General features: G+C 34.7%; 1 protein-coding gene across 1 annotated transcript in view; it reads left to right on the top strand.

Moving 5' to 3' along the window:
* Positions 1-25,548, top strand: part of AP3B1 (adaptor related protein complex 3 subunit beta 1) — a 268,218-nt gene extending 242,670 nt beyond the window's left edge. Inside the window, exons 25-27 of the mRNA XM_059916615.1 lie at positions 8,341-8,438; positions 13,572-13,710; positions 24,812-25,548. Coding sequence (XP_059772598.1) covers positions 8,341-8,438; positions 13,572-13,710; positions 24,812-24,965 — 391 coding nt within the window. The 3' untranslated portion in view covers positions 24,966-25,548. The remainder of the gene's footprint in view (positions 1-8,340; positions 8,439-13,571; positions 13,711-24,811) is intronic.
* Positions 25,549-25,813: the final 265 nt, after the last annotated feature.

The following is a 25,813-nucleotide window of genomic DNA, read 5'->3' as shown; positions in this document are numbered from 1 at the left end:
GGTGAAGAAAAGCAGCTTACCTAAAAATGAACAAGAATGTGAATGGAATCAGATTCCTCATCAGTACTGTCATCAGTTCTGGTAGCCAGAAGGCAAGGGGCATAATCTTTAAAATTTGGTGGAAACGAAATAGACATTTTTCAGACAAGCAAAGATTCCATCAGTTTACCCCCCAAGACCCTTTCTTGAAAGGATTACTCAAAGATATACTGTAGTAAAAAAATTTTTTTAATCTGTGACAGAGAAAAACAGAATAAAAAGTAGACAGAGAATTCAACCTGTTAAATCCATCAATGTGTAAAAATAATTGTTCACCCCTAATGTAAAAAATAAATTTTAATAATCTGGAACCAAAATCTCGATGTGGACGAGTATGAGGAATGATGGTGTTCTTGTCATGCTTGGCAAGAGGATTGATTGATGGCTAAAAGGAGTTTAAATATGGTTTAAAATGTTAAAACTAACCTCTAAAATAAGGGAAATATGATGTATTATAACGTCCAAATGACTAAAGGGAAGAAGAAACGGAGTGCTTAAAACTTGACCAGTTTAACAAGGCAGGAAAAGGAAAAAAGCATGGTAAATAGAAAACAAAATAAGATGACTAGAAGGGGCCACACATACTAGTTATCAGAATTCATGTCAATAAGTTAAATTCCAGTGATACTGAACATGTAAAAAGCACAATTCAACATATACTATTTATAAGAACCCCACCTTAAAGAGGATGGCACAGAAAAATTGAGAATTAAAAAATAAAAGTTTTATGTGTGTGTGTGTTTATTATCAGACATACAAGTTACCTATCACCACATGAAATATCAGAAGCATTCTCTTTTAAGTCAGAAAAGCAAGACAAGGTTACCCTCTTTCAACACTATTTCACATTTTTATGGAAGTTCTAGCCAATACAAAAAGACAAGTAAAAATAGTTAGAGGTATAAATCCTAGAAAGAGAGACACAAAATTATTATTTTTATTCAGTATATGATTGCCAACCCACAAAGTCTTAGAATCAATAGAAAATCTATTATTTAAGCTAATAAATAGGACACTGTTTAGGTACAGATCATTATGTGAAAATCATTAACATTTCTGTATGGTAGGAATGACCAATTTTAAGATATTATGAATAAAATTATTCTTTTTACAAGAACAACGAAAGGAATAAATTAACAAATATATGATACCTATGGGGGAATTTTTTTTTTTAAACCTGAAACTTTCCTGAAGGCCATAAAAAGAAGATATAAATAATGTAATAAATATACTGTGTTCCTAAATGGGAGAGAGTACTCTCCCTCAGGTTAATCTTCAAATTCAGTTTGATTCAATGCTAAACTCCAGTAAGCCTTTTCAAGGAACTTGACAAATTTCTAAAATGCAACTGGAAAAAAGAATGTCCAAGAAAAGTCAAAACAAAAATTTAATGAGAAAAGCCTTTTTCAATAATAACTTCAAAATATTCTTCAAAGTCACAAGAATATTTTTATTCAATGTAATTGGCTATTGGCAAAGGAATCAGTGAAACAAAACAGAGAATTTAGAAATTTTGTATATCATAAAGGTGACATTTCATATCACTGGGGAAAGAATGGACCAGTCAGTAAATGATGTGAAACCATTATCTGGAAAAACCAGATACCTTCCTCCCACAGATTACTCCAAAATAAATTCCAGGTGGATTTATGATTTAATTATAGAAACTATAAAAGTGCTTAGAAATAATATAGACAAATATTTTTATACTCTTTGGGGGCAAAAGTCAAGCAAGACACAATATCCAGAAAGATACAGCAAAATATTGGCAGGTTTGATTATTAAAAATTTTAAACTTCTCTACAAAGAAGAAAAAAATAGATACCATAACAGGTGAGAGATAGAAAGTATTACAGCATATTTAGCAAACAGAAGTTTAGTAACCAGAATATATAAGGAACTCTTGCAATCAATAAAAAGGAATCTAGTATAAAAGTGGAGAAAGGTTGAGAATAGTTCATTTACAAGAAAAGAAACGCGAATGATCGATAACATATCCAACATTGGTAATAGATAGGGAAATAAAAAAAATTTCATCCATCAGATTTGCAAAATTTTAAAATAATATCTGACATGGAAGATACAGAAAAACATGTATTCTTATTTACTGTTTGTGGAACTTCAAGTTGGCACCACTTTTTTTAGGTCATTTTGGCAGTATTTATCAAATGCTGAATATTCATACTTTTCAACTTAGTGATTTCATTTTTTGGGTGTCAAGCTTGAGGAGATATTGGTGCTTGTGCTGAAGAAATAGATCTATCCAAGGTCATTAAGTAAACATTGTTTGTAATAGAGAAAATTTGCAAATGAGAATTGATGGGGGAATGCTTAAATAAATTATGATACATCCCTATTATGGATGTAGGTTTTGAGTATCTGTTATGCATTAAGCACTATACTGGGTTATGTTATTTCATTTAATTGTTAAAACAAGCCTACAAGGGTGTCATTTTTCTCACTTCATAGATAAGGAAATTTGAGTCTCACAATGGTTAGTCTACTTGCACATTTCTCTTACCTAGAAAATTTACCAGTTTGGATCGTAGGAGTCTGTGGAATGAGATTATATGTAGTACAAGTAAATGCATTACAGTTAAATATAGAACAGGTAGAATCTTGTCTTACGTTAAACTATTACACCATCTGATCCCATGTAAATAGGCTATTTAGAGCTGCTTAATAATAGTACTTTGTTGATCTGGTAAACTGTTAATTCTGTTAAATTTACATCTATCATTACTCATTTTCAACATTCCCCTATCCATGTCAAGATAGCTGTGTTTAGCCCCATGTTCAACCAAAGAAGATGAGAAGAAAAAGAGCGGGACAAAAGAAAAAGAACTGTAAGGAGAGAGAAGCGAACAATAAAAAAGGGCAAAATATTTAAAAGGAGGCGCATAAAAACTATGGAGAGCATCCTAGAACACTAATATAAATGAAAGTAAATTTTCCCCAAGATAAAGAGGAAACATTCCATCTTACTCCCTGCTAAGCCAAACCTTGCTTAGAAGCTGAGACTGGCTTATGAAGTATGTTATGTATATTAATTAGATTTTGCATTCAGTTGTGTGTAACAGAAACCCAGTCGTAGTGACTTCACTAAATAGGGGTTTATTTATTATTCTCCTGGTGCGAGAAGAACACAGGACAGCAGTTAGGAGCAGCTGGAGTAGCTCCACAATGTCTTCTGGTATAAGGCCTTTCCAACTTTTTGTTCCATGAGCTAATTTCATTAGCATGTGCCAGTCATCCTCGGGGTCACAAGATGGCTTCTCTACTTCCAGGATTCTGTCTGCATTCTAGGCCGAAAAAAAAAGGAAAGAAGTGACATGGAGGGAGGAGCCACATCTGTGTCAGAAAAGCAAACCTTGGGACTTCCCTGGTGGTCCAGGGGTTAAGAATCCGCCTTCCAATGCAGGGAACAATGGGTTCAATCCCTGGTCGGGGAACTAAAATCCCACGTGCCACGGGGCAACTAAACCCATGTGCAACAAGTAGAGAGCCCGCGTGCCGCAACTACAGAGCCCACGTGCCACAACTACAGAGCCCACACGCTCTGGAGCCCGCGCCGCAACAAAGAGCCTGCGCACTGCAACATAAGATCCCACATGCTGCAACTAAGACCCGACACAGCCAAAAAATAAAAATAAATATTAAAAAAAAAAAAGAAAAGCAAAACTTTCCCAGGAGTCCCCAGCAGACTTCTGTTCAGGCTTCATTGGTCATAACCGGGTCACTTGATCAGTCTTAGCTACAAGAGGCTGAGAAGAGAGTGTTCCAGTGGGCACATTGTCTACCTGAACAAAATCAGGATTATATCAGGAAAAAAGAAAAAGGAAAAAATAAATAAATAAATAAAATACTGAGTAAGCAACAAGTAGTGTCTGCCACAGCAATGTTCCAATTTTATTACATTTGTCTCATAAGACCCATTTTGGATGAACTTACATCCTTAGTTTTTCATACAGAATTACATGTTAATCATTTCACCAACCACAGAAAATAAAACATGCATTACTCGAAAGTAACAAAAGTGAAACATACCCAGTCAAGTTGAATAGTATATATTTGTCTCTAACACATGGGTTGTTGCCTGTGGGGACATTTCAGGATCGCCTTTTTCCCCCAAACTTAAGCCTTCTGCTTATCCACCTTGATTTTCGTATATGCCTTCGAAGGCAAGTCTACTTTCCCTTCTTTTCTCTGCTCTCACACCCTTCTGCCTGGGCATCAGTGCTGTAGAGCTATCTTTAACCAAGGGGTAAATGGGATCCTTTTCAGGAGTGTTGGAAAGGAGAAGGCTGGTCATTTCACCTGTAATCTAAAAGAAAACACAAGTAGAGATAGTGTAGAATGTGTAATTTAACCCAGTCGTCCCTAACTTTTGAAATTGTATACGTCTTAGTAAAATGTTTATACTATACACTCCCTGTATGTATTGTGTGTGTGTCTCACTGTGCTAACATATTATGTATGTACTAAGATATTATGTACAGACAAAAACAGAACTTCCGGTAGAATGAGAAAAAAATAAATATAACTGATAGGTTTTTTTTCCTCAGTGGATTTTCTACCTCAGGGGAGTGCCTTGTCCTTTCCCACTTTGGAGAACACTGATTTATCCAGTTATTTGAAGCCAAAATTTTATTTTTAACACTAACTTAGTTCATGATATATATACCTATCCATTTACTCCTTTATCAGCTTTTACATTTCTCTTAATGTGACTTAGCCTTCCATTACATCAGCCTGGTCTTATCCTTCAAGTGTCCTACCCTCAACACTTCTATCTTAATAGCTCCTTCTCTGCTGTTTTTGGAAGAAATATCCTCCTTCATTCCAGGGCTGACCCATTCACCTAGTTCTTATGCTCTTAATCCCAACCTCGTTTACCTCCTCGAAGACCTTACCCTATCTATTTCTTTGTGTTGCACCAGCCTTTAATTATGCTCAAGTTTCTTTAAGCATTTTTCCTTTGCCTCTACATCCTCATGAAGCTTCTGCTGCTTTCTGGCCCGTCTTTTTCCCTGCCAGTTTTTCCATTCACCTTCAACTCACTGCGTTCTGCATTCTTCCTCCAGCTTTTACACGTGCTTCTTTTTATTCCTCCCTGCAGTATTTGACACACACCTTTTCTCCCCAGCCACTCTTTTCCAATCTCTTCTGCAAGTTGCACCACTTCTGTTTTTACTTACATGCAGGGCTTCCCCAGGTTTCCACCTTATCTTTCTTCTTGGTGTATCCTTTTTTCCTACATGATCTTATTTACTTACAAGGCTTCAGCCCTTCCCTGTACCATTCTGGTTACTTCCAAACTCATATATACCACCCTGACCTCTTTTCTGATTCATGATCTGTATTTCCAATTATCTGCTAAGTATCTCTTCCTGGGTAACTCAGTGGTACTCAAAATAAAACATGACTAAATCCAAATCATTTTGTTTAATCCCCAAAACTCCTCTTCAGTGGAGGAAGTCATCCTCCCAATCATTCACATTAGACAGTTCAAAGTCTCTTCCTCCCATCCGTCACCAGATCTGTCCCTTTTAACTATAAAATACCCGCACCTCCCCCATTCTCAGTGCTACCCACCCTAGGGAAGCAACCTTGTATAGTGGAATCAAATATATATATATATGGCAGCAAACATTATATAGCTGACTTTGGAGTAGGATAGACCTGGGTTCAAATCCCAGTGCTGCTGTGTTCAGATCTTCATACTAGCTGTGTGACCTTGGGCATGTTGTTTAACTTCTCTTAATAGATTAGGGGTAACAGAAGCTACCTCTTCGGATCATTGTTAGGATGTACTGAAGTAAAACACACAGTCAGTGCTAAAAACCCCTGCCTAGACTGTTAATTAGATTCCTTCCTGATTTACCTGCCTTGGGTTTCTCCTGTACTCCACCTTTACACACTGCCAGCAGAGTTTATAAAATACATATGGGGTCATTTATTTTCCTATGTTAGAAGTCTCAGGTAGTTTCCTTTTTTTTTTTCCAGGAAACTTAGAAGCACCTTTGTCTGAGTTATAAGAGTAAAGTAATCATACACTTTGTCATACAAATCAGGACACTTCAGAGAGTGAAAGGAGACATTAACTGAACAAGATTCCAGGACAACTGCCGTGGGAGAACTGGGACTAATGGTCGTGCTGTGTATGCTGTTCTTTACAGTGTGCCCCCAATCCCATCTTTTGACACACCGCACTGCTCACCATTCCCAAAACATAGGTGTAGAATCCGTAGAATGCTCCTCTCCCTCCTTTTGGAAGTAAACTTACCTCTACCTCTCTCCTGCAGAATTAATCAGCCCCTCTTCCTTGGACTGTGATACTTTCCACATGTCTCTAACATAGCACTTACCTTTCTGTTACAAACATAATTGAACTCTTTCTCTCTCACTAAACTTGTGAACTTCAAGGGCCAGTCTTACTTGTCTTTAAATCCCCAGACACTCACACAGTACATGGGATCAAGTTTATATTCAGTAAATGTTTATTGAATTAATAAATAAATTGGATTTATTGATTTGCCTTGGGCAATCCATGTGTGAATAATTCAAAACATTCTTTGGTTTTTTTCAGTCTAGTCCGCACCTTGTTCCATTTAAAAAAATAAGGCAGCTTAAAAGATTATAAATAGCATAAAATCAAAGTGGATTTTCTTTTCTTTCTTTATATTTTAATATTTGTCCCTAACCCACCCTTCAAGAAAGTATTTTTCTTAACCTAATGTTTGGTGTTTCTTATCCACAATTCCCATCTCCCTAGCCATCTTCCCACTGGCCATGAGACCCAGTTCTAACACAAAACTAGAATTCCTTCCCTGGGACTTTCAGTAAAGCTTTTGCTTTCCTAATAAAAAGGAACAGATTCAGTTGGCTCAATTTTTTTTTTTAATACTTGATTGGATTCTGCATTTATTTTGCTCCTTATACCTGTCTAAAAGCTTAAAGACTTTTGAACGTGACAGAATTCTGCACAATTTCAAATTCTCAGCATCATATAATTCCATCTACATTTAAAATGCTATCTGATTGAATTCTGGTTACCTCACATGGCTTTTGCACCTTAAGAGATCAGCTTATAGTCATGCTGCATATTACAGTATTGTTACCTCAATTGATAGGAAATTTATTTCAAGGAAGTACATGAGAATAAGTAGTACAGAAATAGGAATCTTAGCCATGTGATCAGTCTTCATAAGAATGTATTGTAGGCAAAATCATGTAGCTAGTTGTCAGTTGGCTCAACTATTCACTACTCTTCCATCATCACTCTTCCTTCTTCAGTGGAATGTTAAAGTGGTACCTAAAGATACAGCAGCCATCTGGCAACCATGAGGATAAGAACCAACACACTAGGGCTAGTGGAGTTGAAAGCTAGAGAAACCTGGGTTCCTAACAGCATCTTTAAGCCATTGAACCAGCCTTTGACTCGTAACTTACAGGATTACTTATACACTGAACAATAAGCACGCATCTCTCAAGAAATTGTCAGTTGGATTTTCTGCTTCTTTGCAGCCAAACACATTGCGAACTGATACACTCATCAACCTAACTTCAAACTTGTAATTTTAAAACATTTTAAAGCAGTTTTAGTAATTTTTTTATAAAGAGAGTAGTTTCATAAGATTTAAATGAAATAAGTGCACTCAGTATTGTTTTTCTGTATGATGAAAATAGAAAGTTGCCTTTCCTAAATTCTTCATATCCTGTAATTTGAAAAACTTTCACCACATGTTCAATAATGTCAGTGAATAATGCTACTAGAAAATGAGGGGTTTTGTTTGAAGAAAGCAAGTTTGCAGATGAGGTATTATTTTATTCACACATATCTTAACACAGTATGGTCACTCCATTTTATTCTTTATTTAAAAATTAATATCTTAAAAGACATATCTTAACTATTTAAGACTAAGCCACTCCATTTTCTACACTTTTACTACAAAGTTGAAGATAAGATATTCTCTACTAGATAAGCTGCATTAAGTGTTCCTGATAGTAATGGATATATACCCTTGCTGCTTACCTATTTTTAAAACTTCTATGTCAAATGGCATATTTATCATAACTGCATATTCTTGTAAAAAAAAATATATATATACGTTTTCTAGTTCAGGTAACAGATGTATTTCTCTGAGATAGTGTTGAGAAATATTTCAAGCCTTTTTTAGCTGTGATATTTAAGCCAAGCAGATCTCTGTATGCTTTAATTGCACCTATTTAACTGCATAGTATTAAGAAGAATGTTTATTTATTAAGCATTTAGTCAGCTTTAATGTGTTTTTTCCTTAGTACCAAGGATGATTGCTTCAGTGTTAATATTCAGCCTCCTGTTGGAGAACTGCTTTTACCTGTGGCCATGTCAGAGAAAGATTTTAAGAAAGAGCAAGGTGAGAGATTATTACAATTTACTAGAAATTGGCATCCCAAATAACATGTGCTCATTCCTCTGGCTGGTCTCTAAAATAAATTACCATATGTACATAGCCATTAACAGATGTCAACGCACAGTCTTCCAATTTTTGCTAATGCTTTGCGTTTATAAAATAACCTTAAAGGTATATGTTTGTCTACATTCCTGGCATACTTGCAAATTGATTAATATGTCTTTTAAATAATAAATTGATTCTTAATTAACTTTTCAATTCTTGGAGTTTTGGTTTGTCAATCTAATGATGTATTCATGTGTTTTGTATTAGTGAAAATGTCAGGAATTTGGGACTTAGCAAAGTCTCATCACTATACATGTTATGTTTCTGTATTTCCTTTCACTATAGAACCGTTTTTCGTGTTCTACTAATGTATTTTTCCCTGTACACATTAGAGTGCCCTACCCTTCAAAATAAAATCCTAATTATAGCATTAAAATACCTCCATTTTCTTTTGACCTTATTCTGTATTGAAGAAATGCTATGCTGTCAGGCTATATCAGAGCTGAAACATTTTAAAATAAGCACCAAAAACAAAAACATTTTCAGCATAATGAAAGCATTAATATCTTGGGCTTGCCCTAAAGTTAAGCATACTTTCTAATAAAAACAATTTTTGTCTTGTATGAATAAGGGAAAGCAACTGTCTCATTTTATGTGTTTAATTAAGAATTGCATTTATAAAAACTAGGACATATTTAAATGGTATAGTCAGCAATGTTTTAAAGTTTATGTGAATCTAGGCTATTTTTTTCTTTGGAGGGGGTTATCAAAGATTCCCTTCATCTTGAGGTCATTAAATCATACCTGTCAAGCTTTCACAAAGTACAGGCAAACACAAATATCTACACCTAAAGAGAAGGGCTTGCTTCCTGGCACTCTATCATGTAGTGCCAGAGATTTTTTTTTTTTTTTTATACTATGAACCTTTGCAGTTCACAATGTCAGAAGGGCCTGTTGTAGAAGAATCTCACAAAGAAAATCTCATACACGACTGTAAATTAATAGTAACCGTTTATTCTTCTGCCTTATTTTTAAGTGATAAAAAAGAATGACTAAATCCATCTCTGAGTTTACTTTTCTTGGAAGTTGATTATTGCTATAGAAGAAAGTCATATCTGTGATTTTATTTTTCTATTGACAAATTGAATTGATTCTTACATTTGCTATTCTTACCCTTTGCTGGCTAAAGCCTGCCTCTCTGCTTTACACCTGCTCAGCAAACCCAGGTGAGTGGCACACAGGGACTGAATAAAGCCTTGGCACATTTATTGTTAAGGGGATATTCCTTTTTTGAAAAGTGCAGCTAAAGTATTTCTAAAGCAGAAGATTATTGTATATCTTTTCTCTTCCTCAGCTTTGGTTTAGAATTATGTACTTGATATTTTGATCAAGTTTTTTGTGCTCTGCTGTGACCGAGGGATTTTTTTCCCTGACTAGCCATACAGAACCGTAATCACGTGAGAGAGGAGCACTTGGAGAACAGCTGTGGTCCTCTGTGGAGTTGTTGCCAAAATTCCTTTTTCTTCTGCCATTTTACTTCTATGGTTGTTGATTATTTGTCTGAATAAATCTGGCAGCTGTTTGCTATGTTCAATAGAGCAGAAAGGCTACTCTGAATAAAGCTATTTGAAAATTTGTTTATATGAAGTATTTGTAAATCCTTGCAAGTCTCTTGGCATTTCTGTATCATGCTTTCTGTCCTCCTGAGTTCATTCTTTGATATGGGACTTGATGCTGACAAATTTACCGCAGGTTTAAAGAGTCTTCAATAGCATCCTTTTAGTTCTAGATTTCAGCTGCTTTGGTAATAGAGGTCTCAATTCTCAACTTTACACATGTATTTGTTTGTTATACTACTCGAGGAAGAGCTTAGCTTATTTTGCAGAAGATACCTAGAAATGACTCATTAACTGAAAATTCTAAATCAGAATAAAAATCACTTTCCTCAGATTTTATCAGTGCAAACTTAGGGAAGTTAAAATGCCAATAAACTTAAGAAATGTCTGTGTGCATCATTACATGCTAGCTTTAACTTGTTTTTCTACTTTAAATAAAATGAATTTACACACTTAATATCTCATTTCACAAGGCATGTATTTCAAGACTCAAGAAATGTATTAAATGTATTAACTAGGATTTAACTGAAGAAATTATAATTAAAAACATGAGAAATATGGTTTTATTTTTATACTACCGATGTTCATATTTGAAAAGTGTATATAATATTAAATAAGAATACTTCTAACAGGTTGTACATATTAGATTAATATATTTTTAAATGGAAATGTTTTGTTCCTAATATACAGCCTGCTCTATCACTTTTTCTCAGTTGTTGCATTTAGAGTTCCATGACCAAACATGCATTTTTATAAGGTTGGTAGTCAAAGTGCTAAACAAAAGATTGGTTTATCGTATATTTTGAAGTTATCCAGAGTATTCATATTATGAGCCTTAACCAGAAGCCATATTTTTTTCATTATTATGAGTTTTGAGCCTTGCAAAGTTAGTTCATGATCTAGCTCTGGGATGATTTCAGTACTATCAGTAGAGATCTCTGTTTTACTTTTAAAAATGTAATTGCGTTTCTTGAAGCAGTCTTAATTGTAAGAGACCCAAGCCAACTGCTTATTCCAAATTTCCTCCTCTTATTCATTTTCTTCTTGTGAATTAAATTGGAAATCTAAAACTTACGGGAAATTTTTTAAATCTTCTTTTCTTATTTTATTTACATTTTAGCAGTTAATTACAGCTGATTAACCTAAATTAAGTGCTGTCCGCTGCCTCACCAAAATTAGGTAAATTCTAATGAAGCAACAAATTCTGTAGTTTGAGAATTTTAAAATATTTCTCTAGTAACTTTACCTTTATTATGCATGAGCAGGCTGTATAGTGTTTGAAGTCTGTTTTTGTAGAAGAAACTTTTAATGATATCTTGGCATATTTTTCTTTCTCGTTAATTTAAGAATACCTGATATATTTTCATTTAGAAAAAATCTCTGGTTTAAGAAACCTAGAATGGCTACTTAATTTCATTATGATTTATGCCTCCATCTTCTGGGTTGCTAGCTAGCAAGATGCTAATTCTTTAAATGGCCAGACATTCACTATTTTCTGGCCCTTAACCACCGCAGGCAATCATATTTGATGCCCCTTAATTAGAGCACCTTTTTTTCTTTCCAGGTTCTTTTTCCACCTCAGCAATCGAGACAATACATTTGCTTACCATGCTGCTCTCCTAAGTGTTCTTTTGCATGTAAATTAATCTTGATTCAGTTTACACTGTCATGCTGAGTGGTACAAATTGCCTATAACAATAAAACAGCATGAGTTAAAAATAAAGGGGGGTGGGAAGGCAGATTGAATGTGTGCCTTACTTGATAGGATGTTACTTTGCTTTATGCCAATACATTAGCTGGCGATAATGAATCTTCTGTTCTGAAAAGCATGGTTTAGTTGATTTTTTTAATTTTACTTCAGTGGAGCAATACCTTGTCTCTTATAGACCAAGTTAGACAAACCATTAATGACAAGAGTGTTAAGGTTAAATATGAAGCAATGCATTCACTTCTCTGAGTGCTATCCATCTTTCCATTTACAGGAGCTTGACAAAAGTACTGGCTTTGTACAACATTTCCTTTAATTACAGGCCGAGGGAAACAGGCTTTTAACATAAACATAGTTGCATTCATTTATTCAGAAGTTGCTCTTCAATAGAGCTTAATGGAGAAGGTTTAAATCCTAAATGAGTATACACATCTCTCAGCAGTGTTATGTCAGCAGCCACTGTGCTTTACTTAAAAGCAGTGTTTGCTTGTGTGGTTTTTAAAGCTTTTGCCTAATATTGAAGTTATACAGTCTAAGACAGAACGTAGTGTCCCCGAGTTTGAAAGTGGTTAGTAAAAACTGTTCTTTGTTAAAAGCTAAGTAAGTCTTTTTACAGTGTTAGGCTTTAGTCTTCATGCTGCTAAATCATAGGGATTTTAAAATTTTTCTGTTGTATTTGCAATAAATAGCAAAATTAAATACATAATCCTAAAGGTGGAGGGCCTTTTGAAAATATAAAATCAGCTTTTACCATTTTCATAAATTTTGTTAACTATTGTACACATATCATATGTCTCAAAAGATAATCATTTTTTAGTAGATACCGTTAGGAGTCAATGACTTACATCACAGATCCAGATAGATGGCATTTATTATAACTATTTTGGTTTTTTTTAACCGGGTACTTAATTTCAGTATTTGTTCCAAGAGTTTGGTATGTTATTGAATTTGTCCTTTGAACATTTGTACGTAAGATTCTGATATTAATGGCATGCCTTGTGTTAATTCTATATGGTTTTTGTTCATGATTTTGCTTAACTTAGTTTCTTTCTTAAATATTATTTGAAATGTCTGAGATTTAAGTTTTTCCAATTTACATTGTTTCCTTTGTTTTCAAATGTTTTTGCTTCAGAAATTTCAGTTGTTTTTGTCAGTAACCATAGTTCCATTTACTAGGCAAATACTGTTATCACTAAGTGTAGCTTAGGTACTTGTCCATGTTTCAGAACCATGTAACTGTTCGGTGACTTTCAGTCACTGTTGAGATAACTTTGATCCATTATATTGAGACCATTCATTGTGTAATGCTGCTAGTTATTCCAGAAACGCTTTGATTTGTTCTCAAGCAGCATTTGGTAAGAGAGATCTTTGAATGAAAAGGAGAGGAAAAAACCCCCAAACTCTTAAAAAGTAAAAACTTAATAGTTTATAAAGCCCAAATTAATTGCATATATTTTAAAGAGACTGAAATTGGAATTTTATCTTTGTGATTCTATGCTTTTATCAATCTTAATATTTAAAATCAGGTTATTAAGAGTGATGTTCAACTGCATTTTTACACATTTTTCAACACAACGAGGATTTAAAAAATTTTTTTAATCAGTTGCAGTTCATTTTAATTTTATGATAATTATCTTGTAAATTACATTCTGAAGTGGTATTTCTTCTCTTAAAAATGTTTTTAAATTTTGGCTATGAATTTTAAATTGTTCAATGTAATTTTCATAAAGAAATTAGTAAAAGGGAGCCGCCTTTTGCCTCTTACAGGAATGCTAACGGGAATGAATGAAACTTCTACTGTAATTATTGCTGCACCGCAGAATTTCACTTCCTCTGTGATCCTTCAGAAGGTTGTAAACGTAGCCAACGTAGGTGTAGTCCCTTCTGGCCAAGATAATATACACAGGTAGGTTCACTGACACGTGATGTGGAGATAACTTGTCTACATGTATAAATATATACTTTTCAATTCATAATTTTCCTTGAAAATAATAACCCCTAAACATATGTGCCCCTCCTTTTTTATGATGATACATTTGATTGATTGGTTTGGATTAAGGCCCTCTTCCCTATTTCATACAATCCTTAGTACACGGATATGGGCTTTCCTGAAAGATACAGATAGTATACCTGCATTTTATAGTAGCTTGGTGATTTGTAAAGGTACCTTGTGTGAGATATAGCTGAGAATTTCTTATTTCACCAGATTCAGTGAATTCCAGGAAGAACTGTTTTATAAAGCAATGGATTTGGACTTTTTTACTTGAAAAGGGGGAAGTTTGGGTATAGATTTCCTTCTGACAGCAATTCCCTAAGGCTGCTTCCAGTAATAAGGAGCTGCTAGACAACCAACATGGGGCCAAATGCAGCTTCTGTTTCTTAGGCCAGGAAATATCTTCACCACCAACCATCTAAAACATGAGGTGCAAGTTATTTGTCCTTAAAGGTAGCAGAAAATGTGATTAGTATGTGCCTTCTTTGTATTCTTATGAATGCTAGTGGCTTGAAATGAAAGTAAAATAATTACTCCTTAAATAAACATGCAGTTGTTACTTAGTCCTCTGTGAGTTTAAAGGAATTCATTGCAAACTATCTTTAATTCCTCTGCCATTCTACTGCCAATGGCGTACTTCCACCATTACATTTAGGAAATAAATTGAAAATCAAAGAGAACGCCTTCAACCCTTTAAAAATGTATTTTTAAATTAATACAGGGGCAAGAGAGGCCCCATATAAAGAGTTCTGTGGGTGATCTGGATTTTTTTAGACTCAGTTCTGCCATTATTGGGCTTTATAACTTCTCCTTATGGGCTTTAAATTCCTTATCTGTTTGGAAATTGATGGCAGGGAAAAGAAGGTGATTGAAATGAAATTCTATTATCTATGGAAGAACATTGGACTTGACATCAGAAGAGCTGAGTTCAAGTCTTGATCTGCCATTACAGAGTTGCCTAACTTCATCTACTAATCATGACAGAATGAAAACTGCATGTACTAGTCAAAAATCAAATTTACCTTGTGCCTTTTTTTTTTTTTTTTTTTTTTTGCGAAGAGGAGGTCCTTAAGTAAGTTGCTCAAGATGCTTCCATTTCTTAATTTATGATAAGCCCTATCTGTCTCACATAGGGTGGTGATAAAATAATAAAATGGATATAAGGTCATCATATTGGTACCGCAATGCAAATACACCTTATCTGTCAGTTAGTGTTGTTCAATAGGGGAAAAAATGAACAAAAAGAAGGCTTTTAGTAAAAATTTTTGGTTCTAAGTCTTCCTTGTTTTGTTTTCTGCTTTAAATACTTTTTTTTCACTTTCCTGAGTGATTTTCTTCAGCAGAAGTTGTTCTGTTTTATGTATGGATCCTTTGAATTATTGAAATTACTAAAACACCAAAATATTGTACATCAACTGTAACTTTTAGCTTATGCTGTATGAAATTTTACCTGACACATATAGTATCCAGCAATACTTCAGTCTTATTTTAATACGTTCCTTTGTAGTAGACAAAACAACATAGGGTAACCCTTGTTTATGTTGGAACTTCTAATTAAGTTTTTGTTTTGCTTTGTATGCGGGTTTTTAACTTTTCTGAAAGCAATGACAGTGTTGTAGGTTTTTGTTTCTTAGAAGAAAATAGCCAGATTACCTTCTCAAAGCCAACTAATATGAAAGCCATTTTCCTATTGGGAAACAGACTAAGAAAGACACTTAGCACATTTGTATAATTCTTATTAAAGCATAAAGTTTGCCTATAACTTGTCTTGGTGGTTTAGAACTTAATGCCTGTTCACAGGATTAAGTTACAGTCAGTTCTCAATTATCCATACCAGTGCAGGGGAGACACACAACTAGGAACCATTTCTGTCTGGCTTTGGAGTGCAGAGTTTGCACTTACACTTAATGGCCATGGTCCTCATACACTTCTGCAATGTGTTGACACTTTTCCAGTCCAGCCTTATCACAGTGGCCTGGTATTTGGCTCTGTAACTTGTTACTACAGAGCCAAAAGTGAATAAAATGCCTATATATAATTCTAAATAGGCTGTGCTATCTTAACTTGCCTCACAAGTCTCATGGTACTTATTGAAAATGTTTTACATTTACTTTTTTTATAGTAAGGTATGACTGTAATAATGTTTTAAGTTTTAGAAGGCTTCCAATAAATACCTAGAGTTATTTGTAGTTTTCATACAGGTATTGACAAAAACTACTAACCCACAAATGTAACATTTTTGCCATTCTTTTATGCTCAGTAAGTTAAAACTGAAATTAAACAGTTGTTAGTACAGTCTGTACCAATGGCTTTCTTAATTTCATTTAAAATGAAATAGCAATTACTATTTATAATAACAAAAATTAACAGTTTACCACTTTATTGAATTGTATGAATGTTTTTGACAGTGTTCAGTAGGGTATTACCCTGTGGGATGAATGAGTTTATATATCTAAGCCTTTATATTATTTAATTGTTAGTAATAAAATTGAAATCTCTATGAGATTTTTGAATGACTTCTCTATTCTTCTGTGGTAGTTGCTTTTTTGAGTTTATGAAAAATAGGACCAAAACCATTATTGTATTTATTAATGGTAATCATTTTTAATAAAAAACAATAAGCTTGAAAAGCATTTTGACCATTAGTATTTTAAGAAATTAAAATTTTCAGTACAATAAATTATTCTTGGCTGGCCTACCTATGTTCTATTTAATTTTTCAGAATCTTTTATTTTTGAGAGGACTTTTTAATTAGCATTAGAATATTCTTTCTGACCATTCAATGAATTAAGTTCCCATTGTCTAGTTTTAGGATAATTTATTCCTACTACTCTTTACAATTTGAATATTTTTTACATTAAATACCAAGTTAAAAAGTATTTAACATAAGAATTAGCTAAGAAAAAGTGAATCTTCATTAATATGCAGAAGTGTGTAATAGTATAAAGTAGAAATTTTAATTGAATACGTAAGAGAAAATGGTTCCTAACACATTAGCAGCAAATACCTCCATTAAGAAAAAGTCAATTAAAGGAGCACAAGTTTTACGGAATTCAATTCAAAAACCAGGAGCATTTTCAGCATAGTTAACCGGTTTCAAAGATCAGTTGAGAAGGTAGAACTACTTTCAGATTATGTGACATTTAGTTTTGATTTTCTAAATGAGCCATAGAATCAGAAAGCCAACCAGTATACTATTGAAAGACTTAATTTTACCTTCATTTCTGTGGTATGTACTTACTGGTTGAAAAAGCTGCTGTTTGAGAACAAAACCATCTTATTGAGATCTACAGAGTTATGGTCATTGTGCCAATCTGCTGCTTTCCAAATTACAGTTACCGCATGATAAGGGGTAATAGAGAAGTCAAAATCAAAAAAATCATAAAAAGCATTTATTAAATATATAGCCGAACATCTTCATGTCCTATGTTAGATACTCATATAAGAATGTGAGACACTGTGAAAGTCTTAAAGCACATTATTTAAAACAATACTAATAGAGTATATACAAAGGGCAGAATGAACAACAGTAAACCAGTATATGAATAGACTGAAAAGTTAAAAGGTGAAGATGTTTTGTGTTTTAGGGGAGGTTAGAAAGACTAGCATTGGAAATCCTAGGTTTATCCCGGGCCAGAAAAAATTTCTTGTGTCCTTCCAAGAAAGAAATTAAGTAGTGTTTATGAAGGAGATTCGTATTCAATAGTGTAGAAACTGAGATGCATTTGCTTTAATTACATTGCTTGTCCTCTGATAAACTAATGTATAAAAATGACCAAAATGCAGAAAGCCAAAAAATCTATACCTTCAAAATCTCTAACGTTGTTCTGTATAAAAGAACCATGTGGGAGTTTGTGTAAAACTCAGATTCCTGGGACCCACACCCAAAAACTCAGATTCAGGACTGCTGGGACAGGACCCAGTATTCCAAGTGGTTGCAGATAAATGTTCCAAAAGTTCATAGTTAATGCTAGCCACATGGCATATTTTAAAATATATTTTTCTGTGTTTATGTTTCTTTTTTACAGGTTAGTCATTAAGGAACATCAGTAGAAAAGATGTTTGATTTAGGTTTTTCTTCTTTTTATCCAGTGTGTTCCAGCCAGGAAAGTCTGTTGTTGGCTAGAGTAGCACATTACAGTGGTAGCTATGAAACAGTCTTAGACCATAAGTAAAAGTTTGTCTTTCAGCAGTCTCAACATTTTACATTTTAACCCAGTTTCAGGAATTCTGACATTCATATACTGTAGTATTGTAAAAACAGTTGTCATACAACCTACTCATTTTTCCCTTTCGTGAACAACAAATTGACCTTATAAGGGGTGATATTTGAGTGAAAACAGAAAGCCATGTCTCTGCCACGATTCTATTTTAGTTCTTAGCTTATTCAGTAAGACCTTAGGACAGCTTTCACTAACTTGTATTCAGTACTTACATTCCTTTTTTCCCCCTGTATATCGTAATCTATGGTTTGGATTTTGTTTACCCTGTCACTTTTTTAATTTGCAAATTTTGAACATATACAACCTGTGAATAATTACAATCCTTATAGAATAAATGTCGTTTTACTGTTGTTACTTAGGTCCTTAACTATTAGAAAAATCTGGTGTTGTGAATGGAACTGTGAATCCATGGCAACCTAGTAGCCAACTTTTTAATTTATCAACACACTTAAAGACAGTTTATTGTTTTAGGATTAAAATAAATTTTTTTTTACTTACAGTAGTTGTAAAGAACAACTTATTTCTAGTCCTTAAACTCATCCAGTGAATCACTGTTGTATACATGTTTATGGTTATTAATAGGGGAAATACTGGTATATACCATTGTTTCTATCCTAAAATATCTATATTGTGTAACTCCTTCATTCAATATTTTTTGAAGACCTTTGTGACAGATTTTGTTGCTGCTGGGGTTACAAACATGAATGACATAGTTACTTCTTGGTGGGGGTCTTTGATATTTTCCTTTTTTTGGTTCTTAGGTTGATCAACCTTTGGGTTATTGTTTTTGTTTGCTAGTTGTTTTATTTCTTTTCCCCTGATAACTATGGAATATTTAAATACTGGGTAATTTTGAAGGACCATAATGGACAAGAATGACATTTGATGGCTTAGTGCCCTAATTTTATAAGCTTGATGCTATAATCACCATACTTCACCTGTCTTAAAACAAAAGTTTGTACAAACAGTTGTTAATATAAAGATGCTAGGCTTCTGTCTTTTCTGTAATATGACAAATTGGAGAGAATTTCCAGTGGGCCAGTGGTTAAGACTTGCCACTTTCACTGCAGAGGGCCCGGGGTTCAATCCCTGGTCAGGGAACTAAGATCCCCACAAGCCACGTGGCACAGCCAAAAAACAAACAAACAAATAAACAGACAAAAAACAAATTGGCATCTCAAACCAGGACTAAGATTTGTGGAACCTGTTTCGTGATCAGAGTTTTTCTCGCGTTGGTGGTTTTCCACTAGAGGGCAGCACTGCTTTTTTATCTGACTGCTTTGATCTCTGCAGGCTCTGTGAGCAGCAATTCATTGAAAAGCAAATGTGGACCTCAGTTAATTTTTACAGGAAAGGCGGTGTATTTGGATATTTCAGAAATAACCAAACTGCAGTTGATTTTTGCTTTAAAACATTGTATATTTAAATTTTATTTAATTCCACTGTTTGTGAACATTCTACAATGCAACAATTTTACAAATAGGAATATATAAATGTTTTCATGTAAAAATGAAAGAAAGGTATTCTTGATGATTTTCCTTCTGGGTTGACAATTTTATAAGGAATCAAAGAGAATGGGGTAAGAATTTATTTGTTTTACTCTCTGGTTTTCTGTCAAGTCCCATCCCACCCCACCCCCACCAAACAGACAAACCAAAAATGCTCTGGAATAACTGGAATGTTTCATATCTCCTTTGAGAAAGTGCACTTAGATTTTCTTAGCTTTCCTGTATAAAGAGAATGTATTCGTTGACAAGACAGTGCGGGGAATCATTTTTTATACCAATTCTAAAGATTAGAATAGAAAATAGAGAGTCCTAAATTCTGATGGTAGCTTATTTTTTGTTTGAACTATTCTCATCAGAATGTTAAAGGAAAACACTACAATATTGCTGGCTTTTTAAAAAATAGGGAAAAATACATTGCTTTGGATAAATTCTCTAAACTTGAATCACATGTAAATTTTTTCTCAATATTAATTCAATAGTGTAATGGGCTTAACTTCAAAATACATTTTTATAGTCAACAAAATGGGATTTTTTTACAACTTACAAATTCTCTGCCTTTTAAAAATGTTATGCTATATTAACTCAAAATTATAAGGGTTTATCATTTTAAATCCTTTGGAAAATAATACTCCAAATCAACATGCTTTGGTATTCGATGTTAGGAGGCTTATTCAAACCACTATTTCTTACGTATAATCATTGTGCAACTTCATTACACATTTGTCAACTTTGGACTAATTATTTTTATATAGCTAGGGCAGGGCACTGCATCTTGTGATCGTCTTTCTTACTAATAGGATTCTGTCTGCTTCAGCAGACAGTAATTGAAGGCTTCATGTACAGAGTGGGGAAAAAAAAGTTTTAGCCTGAGTGGGCCATTGTCACAGCTCCTGGTAACCAGTAGAACAGAAAACACAAGAAAATTGAACTCAGAATAGAAAAATCAGAAACCAGGAAGACTATCCAAGAGAAGAAAAAGCATGTCTTTGAGCTGTTGCATTAAGTGTAGCAAATATGATTCTGCGTAAAAAAGTTTTATGTTTGTGAATACCCTGGAGATTGATGCAGCCTCTCAGATAAATATTTTTAAATTCATGTTGTTCTATCAACATTTCAGTTATTAAAACAATTGAGTTGTAGGATTCTTTTCCTTCCAACAAAGAGCCTTTAAGGTCCATAGGCATTTTCCTACAAATCTAAAAAAAAGTATGGTTTAAGTGCATGAAGGAGTAAGTCCGTGCATCGTAAATAATATATTTGCTCAAATTCGTTGTCGTTATTTGACCTGTTCTCATAATTTTGTCAGTAGTTAAAACAAATTAACTTTTTTAGAAGAGTAGTACATACTTTGATTTAGGTTTGGCAACCAACTTATTTCATCTTTTTCTTTAAATCTTAGGAATTCTTATGGACTTCAAAGATTAAATGTCAATTGCTAGAGATAATAGACAAAAAGACATTTAACAAGATGAGATACAAATATATGCAAACAGTTTTACCTTCTCAGTTGGTGATTAGAAACAGTGAGTGCTTGGTGGTAGAATGAAAATGAAAAATTATGAAAAATACCTAGCTGGTATCCTTTTAATAACATGGAGCCCATCGTACATAGGCAATACATCTTTAACTGTCATCCACTTATTTGTTCTCATTTGTGGTGTTACTGGTGTTCGAGGTTGGTTGGTCTCCCAGTCGTCCCTCCCTACATTACAGCTCCATTCAAGGTTTTGTATTTTTCATTGCTGGTGTCTCTTTTGAAGGAGTGGGGGTGGGGAATGTTTGTTTATTTTTTTTAATCTTTAAAGGCAGAACTTTAAAATGTGTTGTGACAAAGCATCAAGTCAAGATGCTTTGAATTACAGAATATTACAAATCAGGTACACAACTTTTGAAGAGAAAAATCTTCCTTCTTAAAGTTTCTGGAACAATAATAGATTATATGCATATTAGGTAAATAAGAAAAACCTAAATTTACCTGTTGACAGATAAAAAACAAATATTAAGAGGGCATTTTGCATGTATCAAGAGAATGTGTGTGATCTAGAATCAGAAAGCTTGGGCTCAAATTCCTGCTCGAACCATTCACTAGCTGTGTGTCCCTGAGCGAGTTTCTCAACGTCTTTGAGCCTCAGTTTCCTCATCTACAAATTGATCTGGCTCAGAATCAAATGAAATAATGCAAGTGAAGTACTTAGTACCCAGTGCACACAGCACTTAATAAATGATAGCTGCTATTATCATTACAGTGATCAAAAACTTCACAGGTTTTCTGGAAAAAAAATTGTCACAGAGTGATCTTAGTTTGAGGCCAAGTACAGAGGTTTTTATGTCAGCCATTAAATTTAGTATGCAGGTATTTGACCCAAGCTGTCTTTATAATCAGTGTTTCTTACATCCCAAAGCTAGCTATTTGTTATTTACTAACTAGTACTCTTTCCATAACTATCTTTTAAATGTATGTAAAAGCATAGCCTGTTTGGGAGTTAAATGATTAATAAATTTTGGGGGGAGGGGGTGGCTTCTGCTTTCATGGACCAAAACAAACCAATTGTAATCATGCTGTGTTCCAATTAAATACATCCTTTTTGAACTGTGAAATGAGAATGTCAGAACATCTGATCTTCTGGTCTTCTGCTTTAAAACACTGCTTCTATCATTTGTGCCCATTAGAACATACAGACCTAGTTAAAAGGCAGTAGCTTTCACACCAGGTAACAGATTTTATTGCTAGGATGATTCGCTTAGCGTGTTTCCACTGCAGTGTAAGCAAATGCCTCTTTTCTTATGTGCCCCTATTCTTTCCAGTATTGAGCATTTTGTGGTATTAGGATTTTTAAAACAGGTACAAGACACTAGTTTTAATCTCTGTAAACATACTGACATCAAAATTGACATTTGTCTCTGCTGAGTTTATATTATTGTAATATCAACCCTAAGTTTTAATAGAAAAGAGATAAAATGTGCCTTGGGGCTGTGCAACCCTGACAGTCAACAGTCAACAGGAACTTTTGCGTTCTTTTTCAGACACAGCCTTCTTCTCCGTGTTCCCAAGGCACAAGTGTTAAGTAAATAAAGACTATCACTGACGTAATGATAACCCTGTCAGAAATAGGGACCTCTGCTGAAATATTTGTTGAATGAAGATTTGGTGATGACCACATCTGTGGGGAAAGTTGCATAAATGGGTGAGACAATAGAGCCACCTAGTATCTATCATCTGGTGACATGGTTTAACAGAAATACAGAAATGGGGTTCTCCTGTGACGCAGAGGAACCTCGAAAATTTGGACAAAAGAAATGCAGAAACCTGCAAGGGGTGATAGAAAAGAGAGGTCATTTCAGGGCTGGTGATCTTGTGTTCTCTCAAAGAGGCAGCTGAGTTGCCCAGTTCCTAATCTCTTGTATGGACGTCTAAAGAGCAGATGGGTGTATATGTCCAGAGCTTTATAAAACCTCTCTAAAAACACTGACATGATTTCTGTTCCTAAACCGGCTCTACTTACAGTTGCTTCTCTCGGTGGAAAAACTGCTCTATCGGATTCCTTACAAGTCTTCAGCATGTTTGGAGAGAGTACACAAATAAATGTCTACGAAGGTTTCTAACATACTTTGTCTACCACACATTAGCTAACATTTTAAAACACGACTTAAAAGTGTTGATAATATTTTCATCTTAGTAAAATTAGCATATTTGTCGTGCTTTTGATGCATTATTCTAATTATTGTTGGAAATTTGATTTTCATGATTCTATTTAGGCCAAAAATGGCTTGTTAGGTCCCCCCACACAAAAAAAAAAAAGAAAAAGAAAGAAAGAATCTAATATGTTATGAGATTTTGATGTCATTTTTTAAAAAAAAACTCAAAAAAGAAATTACTTTTCATTTAAAGAGAATCTGCTTCCTGCTTAAGTGGCTAATATTTTAATTAAGTCAGGAGTGAAGTTTTTCTGAGTGTCTCCTGATAAACTCCCTCTTTTATGTTGATGGTAATTAAACAGATCCCCGAGGACGCCGTGGGCTCTGTGCAAGGCCCATGCTAATTGTCAGACATGAGACACTGACCAGTTGGTTGGCTCTTGAATAGCCCACAGCGCGCTGTCAGCGCAGCAGTCTGATTTTTATGTATTGTGAGCTGCTGTCAGGGCTAACTGGGTGCCATTGTGGCTGAAGATGTTGCGCAGATTGAGGCAGATGGCTCAGATTCAGACACGTGTCCTCCAGAAAGGGGAAAGGGGATCGGCCCTGCAGAGTGGGGTCGCAGCAGGTCACAGACCTGCTCTACACTTGCTAGTGTTTTCAAAAGCTCATGCGCAGCAACTTTGTTTTTCTCCAGTCATCCCTGCAAGCAAACCCCCTCCCCCACCCCCCGTCCCCCCAAAAGTGTGGAACATGCTCTATGTGGAAAATGGAGGCCTAGGAGGGGACCGCCCTCTTCCCATCTCTGGGGCTCAACTGTGCAGGCAGAATGAATTAGCAGGATTGACAGAAGTTCATTGTGCCTCCAACGGCTTTGCAGTCAATTGCAGTGCTTAAAAGCCTAGTTTTGCTTTTAATTTCATGTAATTAGTAGGTTCTTCGTGTCTTGGAATTTAGTAATGGAGCCTTAGACCTCAAGTTTCCTCTTTTACATTCTAAAGCAGAAAGAAGATCTAACGTTCTGAACATTAAAAAAAATACAAGCGGAGGGAGCGGGGTGTTGCATTTGGCTGTCACGTGATTTTGTTACATGTCATCAACATTAGAGATTGAAGTTGAATATTTAACATGTCTGAATTCATTGAAACTTATGAAGAGTTCTATAATGCACACAAAATTATCTAATGTCTTGCATAATCATTTTCAGATATGAGGAATTAAAATTTCAAGCTCTTTGAGAAAGGTACCTTTTTCTTAACACGTTTTAAAGATAAAAATAGAGTGGTTTATTTTAAATGGCGCTATGCATGGTGAAATGTTAAATATCAAATGAATAAATGATTCCCAGATATGTAGTAATAGAGAATTATTCACATGCATCTATTGTTCAAACTAGTAAGTAAAATAGAACTCCTTTTTCTGTTCTGTTCCAAAGATACACTGAAATTACCTGCTTGTGGTAAGCATGGTGCTGGGCAGTTTATTGATTTTTCAGAAGAACGCTTGGCTTTGGGTTTTTGGCAGTAGGGAACCTGTAATAAATTATTGAGAAAAAAATGAGTTATTTTAAACCTATTTGAATGTATGCTGTCTCCTTTTTTTCCCCTCCTGATAAAAGGTCTCTCTCTTTTCTTTTTTTTCTTGCAGGTTTGCAGCTAAAACTGTGCACAGTGGGTCACTGATGCTAGTCACGGTGGAACTGAAGGAAGGCTCTACAGCCCAGCTTATCATAAACACTGAGAAAACTGTGATTGGTTCTCTTCTGCTGCGGGAGCTGAAGCCTGTCCTGTCCCAGGGGTAACCTGCTCACATCTGGACTTCAGAATCTGGCACACAACAGAAGTGCCTGGCATCTATTACTACTGCTGCCTTTCATTTATAATAATAGCCCTTCCATCTGGCAGTGGGGGAAGAATACACTCCTGACATTCTTGTCTCCTGCTTTAGAATGCTAGTGTGTATCTATCACGTACGCAGTACCTTCCCCCTTTTCGCTTTGCTAACCAAAGAACATATATTTTACTGTCAGCAATCTCAACTTCTCAATCCATGTGGCATTTTCTCTGTCCTGCTACTCCTGGCCTTCTCGGCTCCCTTCTCTTTTTCAACAATGATGGACATGAATTAGATACTTAAAGTTCATTGTAAATCATCTCCCCTCTCGCAGGAAGCAAAAATTAGCCTAGAAATAGTAGTATAAATGGCCTCTCAGCTTGGTATGTGAAAATGGGAGAGCATACTTTTTTAGAATTAAATTCAAAAGCAACGATTTATCTGTAAAATTTTGTTCTATGAATTTCCTGGTGTTGTAACTGGTTATTGACAACTGTCATCATGCAATTATCTCTGAATAATAAGATAAATAAACTAGCACCTGAATAACATTTGTCTTTGCATTTTTAATGAGAAATTGTTTATAATCCTTAAGTTCATATGCTGAGGTTTCCTTAGAATAAATATTTTGAGTGTTATATTATGCAGAGAAACAATGGGGTTTAGTTAGTGAAAGAAAAACTACTTTCAAACCAGGTAGATTTTCTACTTATGTCATAGTTAACTTCAAGAAAAAAGTTGAGGGCTTCCCTGGTGGCGCAGTGGTTGAGAATCTGCCTGCTAATGCAGGGGACACGGGTTCGAGCCCTGGTCTGG

This window comes from Balaenoptera ricei, chromosome 3 (genome assembly GCF_028023285.1).
Source record: "Balaenoptera ricei isolate mBalRic1 chromosome 3, mBalRic1.hap2, whole genome shotgun sequence".
NCBI classification, from domain to species: Eukaryota; Metazoa; Chordata; class Mammalia; order Artiodactyla; family Balaenopteridae; genus Balaenoptera; species Balaenoptera ricei.
The sequence above is the reverse complement of the archived record's forward strand: the minus strand, read 5'-3'. Positions and strand labels throughout refer to the sequence as shown.